Source organism: Aotus nancymaae, unplaced genomic scaffold (assembly GCF_030222135.1).
Source record: "Aotus nancymaae isolate 86718 unplaced genomic scaffold, 86718_ANA_hifiasm-v0.15.2.pri h1tg000012l, whole genome shotgun sequence".
NCBI classification, from domain to species: Eukaryota; Metazoa; Chordata; class Mammalia; order Primates; family Aotidae; genus Aotus; species Aotus nancymaae.
Genome location: NW_026988423.1, coordinates 23,396,266 through 23,404,160, shown reverse-complemented (window position 1 = coordinate 23,404,160; position 7,895 = coordinate 23,396,266). Strand labels below are relative to the sequence as shown.

The window sequence follows — 7,895 nt, the reverse complement described above, 5'->3', positions numbered from 1 at the left end:
GCAGGAGAAAGGGTTATGCACTACCAAGCACCGAGCCTTACAACCCAGTTTCTCCCCCACTCACCCTTTCCTCCCAGGTGCGCTCTCTCGGCTTGCTACCCTTCCACCAGGCCTCCCTACTCCCCCTGCGCAGCGCCCCCTACGCGGCACCCTCACAGCCCGGCTCCTGCCCCACGCCCAGTTGTGCCTTATCTCCCCGTTCCTTCCCGACAGGTCTCCCAAGATACGCCCTCACAGTCGGGTCCCGTGCCGTCCTCTCTGGGCCCAAGCTCAAGCCCGGTGCCTCCCTCCTGCAGCCCCCCGAGGCGCACTCTCAAGCTCCGTGCTTGCCCCCAGCCCCCGAGGGGCGCCCTCGAGTCTGCTACCCATCCTATGGGAACCCCTCGGGCGCACCCTCAAGCTCGGTGTACCCGCTATACCATCCCCAGGCGCGCCCTCTGCCCGTGCCTTCCCCCAAGACGCACCCTCAAGCCAGGAGACCTCCCCCTACCGGGCGCGCCCTGCAGGCCCGCCCCGCCCCTCTGCGCAGCGCCCCCCGCGCGCTCTCTCGAGTCCTCCCTCCTGCCTCCAGGCCGGGTCAGTCCTCTTTCCGGCCCCCACGCTCAGAGGTGAGCCGGCGTCCCCCGCGCCGCTAGCTTCGCGCCTTCCTGCATGGAGGCGCGCCCCGAAAGGCTCGGACGCGGCCCCCTAGGCCCAGCTTCAGCCTCCCCGGCTCGCAGGAGACGTCAGGTCAGCTTCCTGTCCCCGAGCGGCTGTCCGAGGGCCAGTTTTCAAAGCATATCCTTGGTCATGGAATAAGCAGATCCTCCTCTGGTCTCAACTCCCAATTTTTACTTCGGAGGGGCGAAGGCAGGGCGACCCTTGCCAGCCACTATTCCCCAGTCACTTCGCAGCTGTGGAAAACAGCCCTTCTGTCCCTTCGGAAAGAAACTCGTATTTCCCCTCGAACTTTTCCCGTCGGTGTGAGAGAAGAGCCCTCCATCTTCTCTAAGGAGGCTTTCGCGGCCCGGCTTCTTCCCACCACCAGGTAGAGGAGGTAGTGACGCCGCGGCCGCAGCGGCCGAGGTTTCGCCATCTTGAGTGGAGGAGGAGCCGCGGTCGCCGCCATGCGGAGAGGCAGGGAAAGAGGGAGGAGGCGGCGGGCGGGCGAGCTGGCGAGCGAGGGAGGGGGTAGAGGCGCCGAGTTAGCTCAGCCCGGCGGCGACTTCGGCGGCGCCACGAGAGCGGGCAGCGGAGGAGGTAGGGCTGGACGGCCGAGGGAGACAGCGGTGGTGGCGGCTGGGCTGCGCGGCCCTCAGTGCGAGGCGGAGGGGCGGGGGGCGGGAGGCGGGAGGCGGGAGGAGGCCGTAGCGAGGGGGCCGGGTGGGGGCGGGCGGAGGTTTCTGAGGAGGAAGGAGCGGCCGCCATTTTGGGAGCTTCGAGTCAACAATAAAGGACCGAGGGTGCTGAACGGGAGTGGCCTCCTTGGTAGGACTCGGCCGGAGCCGCGAGGCCGGGGGTGAGGTGGTGGGGTCGAGGTCAGAGGTGCTGTGGGGGCTGCGGGGAGTACCCCGGGCCGGCTTTGAGGGGCTATGTCGGGCGGAGGCCTAAGGCCTGGCCAGGCCTGGGGAGGAAGGCGGGCGGCAGCTGTTTGGGGTGGGGGCGCCTGAGAGGAGGCGAATATAGGAATGTGGTGCGCGGCAGGGTCGGCAGGAGGAGCGGGCTAAGTGCTCGGAGGAGCTTTATGGAAGACGAGGGAATATGAGGCCGAAGGGGGCGGCCAGGACTTAGGGGGATGATGCTGGAGGTTATAGGGTACGAGGCGGCCCTATAGGGGGCGGCAGGGACATGTTGTATTGGAGAGCTCGGTTTAGAAGCGAACCCGCCGCTGCTTGATTGCAGTAGGCCTTGCAGGTCAATAACAGGAGGGTGCTTATGGAGCTCCCGACTGTTGGAGGAAAGGAGGGGGATTTCTGGGTTGGGGGGTCCCTTTGGGGTCTCCTGGGGAGAGTCCCTATTGTTTCCTACTGGCGGAGCTGGTTGCGGGCTCAAATTGCGCAGATAGGATTGCAGAGCCCCAACCTTTTGTGTTTATGTTCAGAGGGAGCTGACTTGAAGTGTGAGTGTTTTGAGGGGTGAGGGAGGGGGCAAGAAATTATTTCCCTACAGTTACGGGGCTTCCGTCATTGACTTGTCTCTTTCCTCTATCTCTCTCTGTTTTCTCTTCCACAGCCCCCTTTTCCCTTCTGAATAAAACCCTGTCACCCCAACTTGCAGGCAAAGCTTAGAGAAACTGCTGCGCTGCATTTGCAAACAAAAGCTCTTGTTGGCGATGACGATACTGTTTTGGGTGTGAAACTGTCAATTGCTAACTACGATCTGAGGAGTGCTGTAATTAACTCGCTAGGGGCTCCTCCCAACTAGTCTACGTTTCTAGTCTACGTTTCTTTTTCTTTTCTTTTTTTTTTTTTTAATGTAGAGCGATAACTTGCAAATCTAAATTGGGAAGGGGTAGGAGGAATATTTCCTTCTCTGAGACAAAGCTGCAGTGCAGGTTTTAGTTTAAGAAGGGAGCAGTTATCACATAGTCTCATTTTGGATTTAAGGAGATAGGAGGTCTTACTGTGCATGGTGGACAGTAATGATGATATCATTTGGTCTTTAGAGGTTGCCCTTTTCATCCTCTTAGTGCTTTGCCAACAGCTAAGTCTGTGAACTGCGTGATATCGATGATCATAATATAAACCCGTCAATACAGGAAAGTAGCTGTTAACCATATCTGCTTAAGAGGTCAGAGTTAGAAGGACTTCAGAATAAACAACTTTGTGTATGTGATAATCAGGATTTGCTTGTGAGCAACTTGTTCAGTTTTTTTTTTTTTAAGGAAGGCGTAATTAAGGAGCATTTTCTCATAAATTTTGAGATCTGTTGACTTTAAAATTTTGAGTTTCAAATGCCTTGGTGTATGGCAGAATCAACACTCGTAAGCCAGTGTATTTTAGGTAAGAAATGTAATGGGGTTGCCTGGTGCGGTGGCTCACTCCTGTAATCCCAGTTCTTAGGGAGGCCGAGGCGGGCGGATCAACTGAGGTCAAGAGTTCAAGACTAGCCTAGCCAACCCCGCATCTACTAAAAACAGAAAAAATAGCTGGGTGTGGTGGCAGGCGCCTGTAATCCCAGCTACTGGGGAGGCTGAGGTAGGAGAATCGCTTGGCTTGAACCTGGGAGATAAGAGTTTGCAGTGAGCCGATATCGTGCCACTAACACTACAGCCTGGACGGCAGAGCTGAACTCCACTTCAGAAAAGAAAAGAAAAGTAACGGGGTTAAATGAAAAGCCAACAGAGTAGGACTTTGTTTTCGGGTCTTTGTATATTTTTATTAACTACAATTGAAAGTAAGATTTAAGCTGGGAGCGGTGGCTCACCCCTGAAATTCCAGCACTTTGGGAGGCTGAGGCAGGCAGATCACTTGAGGTCAGGAGTTGGAGACCAGCCTGGCCAACTTGATGACACCCCGTCTCTACCGAAAAATACAAAAATGAGCCTGATATGTTATCCCAGCTGCTCGGGAGGCTGAGGCAGGAGGATCGCTTGAACCCAGGAGGCGGAGGTTGCAATCAGCTGAGATCGGGTCACTGCCCTCCAGCCTGGGCAACAGAGTGAGACCCTGTCTCCAAAAACAAACAAATAAATAAATAAAAATAAGATTTCCATTTACAGGATAATTTTAAAATGAGGTTGGCCATTTTTGTATTGTTTTTGTTTTTGAGGCGGAGTTTTGCTTTTTTGCCCAGGCTAAAGTGCAGGGCGCCATCTCGACTCATTGCAGCTTCCGCCTCCTGGGTTTTAGCGATTGTCCTGCCTCAGCCTCCCAAGTAGCTGAGATTACAGGTGCCTGCCACCAAGCCCAGCTAATTTTTGTATTTTAGTAGAGACAGGGTTTCACCATGTTGGTCAGGCTGGTCTCGAACTCCTGACCTCAGGTGATCCACCAGTCCCTGCCTCCCAAAGTGTTGGAATTACAGGTGTGGGCCACTGTGCCCATCCTACCAGTTCTTTTTTTTTTTTTTTTTTAAGTATTAATTAGATTTACTACTCTAGGTTTCTTGGAAAGTTTTTTTGTTTGTTTGTTTTATTTTTTGAGATGGAGTCTTGCTCTGTCACCTAGACTGGAGTACAGTTTTGCCATCTCGGCTCACTGCAATCTCTGCCTCCCAGGTTCAAGCGATTCTCCTGCCTCAGCCTCCTGAGCAGCCGGGACTACAGGCACATGTCACCATGCCCAGCTAATTTTTATATTTTAGTAGAGATGGGGTTTCACCGTATTAGCCAGGCTGGTCTCAAACTCCTGACCTCATGATCCACCCGCCTTGGCTGGGATTACAGGCGTAAGCCATCATGCCAGGCCGGAAAGTTTTCTTAAAATTACTAATGTGTTTAGTCTTCCACAGATTTTTTTTTTTTTAGCACAGGAATTTTCCTGTTTAATTAATACTATTTAAAATCAGATTAGTTATTAGCTGAGTTTGTTATAAATGGATAAAATTATTAGAGTCATCTTGTTTTTGTCAGTTTAAAATAATAATAATAATAATAATTTATACAAAATTTGTGTGTATCATGTGTCCTTAGATCATTACTTGCTGAATACATTATGGCAGAAATACACTATTCTCGTGACTGCTTCATTTATTGTTTTAAAGGACAAAAACAAAAGAGAAAAGAAAATACATTTTTCTTCAAGTTTGTTTTGTTTGAGACAGGGTCTGGCTCTGTCACCCAGGCTGGAGTGCAGTGGCATGATCTTGGCTCACTGCAGCCTCCACCTCCCGGGATCAAACGATTCTTGTGCCTCAGCCTCCAGAGTAGCTAGAACTACATTACAAATGTGCACCACCACGCCTGGCTACGTTTTGTATTTTGTATTTTTAGTAGAGATGGGGTTTCACCATGTTGTCAGGCTGGTTTCAAACTCCTGACCTCAAGTGATTGCCCACATTGGCCTCCCAAAGTGCTGGAATTACAGGCGTGAGCCACCATGCCCAACCTATAAAGTTTAATAGTTGAAATTCATAAGGGCACAAAGGTTTTTTTTTTTTTTTCTGAAAGTGTAAAGTTCAAGTCAAAAGCTCACTTAAATCTATAAGGACTTTCAGTTGATATTAGAAGTAGAAGAAAATTAATGAATTGTCTTGTCAAATAGGTTTACACTAAGTAAATTGTGTGATACTTCAGTGAGTTGTAATGCAATTAAGTATAATGAATCACTGACTTTCAGAGATGTCAGAGACTTAGTGAATTCATTGGGGAGGAAACTGAAGAGAAGAGATTGTCATTTGACAAGTAGTACTAATTTACTCGGGTCTTTCTACCTAATCTTCTCTGGGTTGCTTTGAATTAACAATTTTAAATGTTTTAGATTGGCTTCATTGTGTTTTTGAAATAGTTCAAAGTTATGTCTTTCCAAGCTTGGCTAGTGATTTGGTCTAAGTGTAGCTATAGTATTAATTTTTTAATGTAAAAGATGAGAGTTCTTCTAAAGGGGTTCTTTTGAAAAGAAAACAGTTTTTCTGTTGAGTTTACTGATTTAATTTTGTTTGTTTGTTTCAGATTGACGTGAGTGAATTCAGATATAACTCAAGCTTGTTAGAGGGCTTTTTAAAAATAAAAAGTTGATTCCGTGCAAGAGAGCAAGTTACTGCTGCTTACCGTTCAGAGACTTACAGGTGCTTGCCTGCATTGCAATAAAGGACTCATTTATTGAGCAAGACATATTTATCTCTTCATTTTGGAGAGCCTAATAAACTGTTATTACAGTTTCTCTACTGACTTTCAAAAGTTTTGAAGTTTGAAAGACACCTTTGCAACTAAAACAGCATGAGCACGGCCAGAACAGAGAACCCTGTTATAATGGGTCTGTCCAGTCAAAATGGTCAGCTGAGGGGCCCTGTGAAACCCAGTGGTGGCCCTGGAGGAGGGGGCACACAGACACAGCAACAGATGAACCAGCTGAAAAACACCAACACAATCAATAATGGCACTCAGCAGCAAGCACAGAGTATGACCACCACTATTAAGTAAGTGTTAGAATAAATCATAAACACTATTGGGGAACCAAGATTTTTGTTTCTTTGGTGTTGACTATTAATACTTATACTTTAATTTAACAGTTTTGATTACAAATAGAGGACAGATGACTTTGTTTCATGGCCAGTAGGTATTTGCAATAGAACAGTATGTTTCTGCCATAATTTTTTCAGCAAGTAATGATCCTAAGGACAGATGACATACACAAATTTTGTATAAATTATTTTTTGAAACATTTCTGGCTTTCATAATTAGTGTAGAAGTTATGGCCAGGCACAGTGGCTCATGCCTGTTATCCCAGCACTTTGCAGGGTCCGAGGTGGGTCACCTGAGGTCGGGAGTTTGGGACCAACCTGACCAATGCGGAGAAACCCCATCTCTACTAAAAATACAAAATCAGCTGGGTGTGGTGGTGCATGCCTGTAATCCCAGCTATTCAGGAGGCTGAGGCAGGAAAATCACTTGAACCCGGGATTCGGAGGTTGCAGTGAGCCAAGATTGTGCAATTGCACTCCAGCCTGGGCAACAAGAGCGAAACTCCATCTCAAAAAAAAAGTTATTAGCTGAGTTTATTATAAATGAATAAAATTATTAGAGTCATCGTGTTTTTGTCAGTATAGTTTTTTTTTTTTTAGTGTTGTTAATGACTGCATCGTATCGTAGTTAAATAGCAGATAAAGCCAACTTTAAGTTTTAAATTTAAAGACTCAGTGTGAGTCTTTAGCTGCTTTAAAGACTTGCCCAACCTTCCGAACTCCAAGCATTATTTACTGATAGAAAATTCACTCATAATTTTTTTTAGCTTATGGAATTTAGGATTTTCACTTTAAAAAAAAGCTGGCCAGTTGAGGTGACTCATGCCTGTAATCCACGTACTTTGGAGAGGCCAATGTGGGAGGATCACTTGAGTCCAGGAGTTAAGAGACAAGCCTAGCCAACATAGCAAGACTCTGTGTCTACCAAAAAAAAAAAAAAAAAAGAATAAAAAAAATTTGTTTTTCTTTTACACAGAAACAAAAAGGGAACTAAGAATTGAACTCACAGAACACAATTATGAACAATCTCAAAAACTTTTTGTTAACTTTAAAATTAAAGCATCTCCTTACTAGAGGGTATTTTTTCTTTTAAAGCTGAAATTATGTAGGCTATTTGTCACTTTTAAGTGCATACTTTAAATTACAGTATTTGAATGGTAACCATTATTCTAAAGATTAACATTTAAGATTCTTGGCTCCAGTTGATGTTTGGCTTTTGTTAAGAACTTGCCATAGAAAATAATTTAATCTCTAGGAATCTTTATAAGATACTGACAGTGGGTTACTGAACTGAGGTATATGTTTTGTTACAACCTAGATCTTTTCAGTTCCTACAGAAAAAGAGCTTATGTAAGCTACCAGACTGTCATACAGTTACTGTATGAGGTTCACTAGGACCTCTAAGAACTAATTTTTAACAGAATTGGTTTGGTCACTGGGAGAATTGGTATTAGTGTATATTCTATTATTTTAAGGTGAATGCTTTAATTGGTATAGAAATGGATATTTCCTTAATTGTTGTTTGTCTTGACAGAAGATAAATAGGTTAGCAAAATTTAGACTATTTTTGTTTTTTATAATTTTTTTTTTTTTTTTTTTTTCGAGACAGAGTCTTACTTTGTTACCCAGGCTGGAGTACAGTGGCACGATCATGGCTCACTGCAGCCTCAATTTCCCAGGCTTAAGTGATCTTCCTGCCTCAGCCCTACAAATACTGGGGACTACTGGCATGTGTCAGTAGAGATGAGGCTTTGTCATGTTTCCCAGGCTGGTCTTGAACTCCTGAGCTCAAG

The 7,895-nt window shown here is 46.5% G+C and overlaps 1 protein-coding gene across 4 annotated transcripts in view; it reads left to right on the top strand.

Annotated features, from left to right (window-relative positions):
- Positions 1-816: 816 nt before the first annotated feature.
- The window catches only part of DDX6 (DEAD-box helicase 6), a 52,878-nt gene continuing 45,799 nt past the window's right edge, over positions 817-7,895 (top strand). Inside the window, exons 1-2 of one of the 4 annotated variants that reach the window (XM_064375472.1) lie at positions 817-1,027; positions 5,591-6,057. In XM_064375472.1, the coding sequence (XP_064231542.1) occupies positions 5,858-6,057 (200 nt within the window). In that variant the 5' untranslated portion in view covers positions 817-1,027; positions 5,591-5,857. Of the gene's footprint in view, positions 1,028-1,154; positions 1,240-1,378; positions 1,499-5,590; positions 6,058-7,895 lie in introns of those variants that run through there. The other 3 variants (XM_021671194.2, XM_064375470.1, XM_064375471.1) reach the window with 3 other exon arrangements.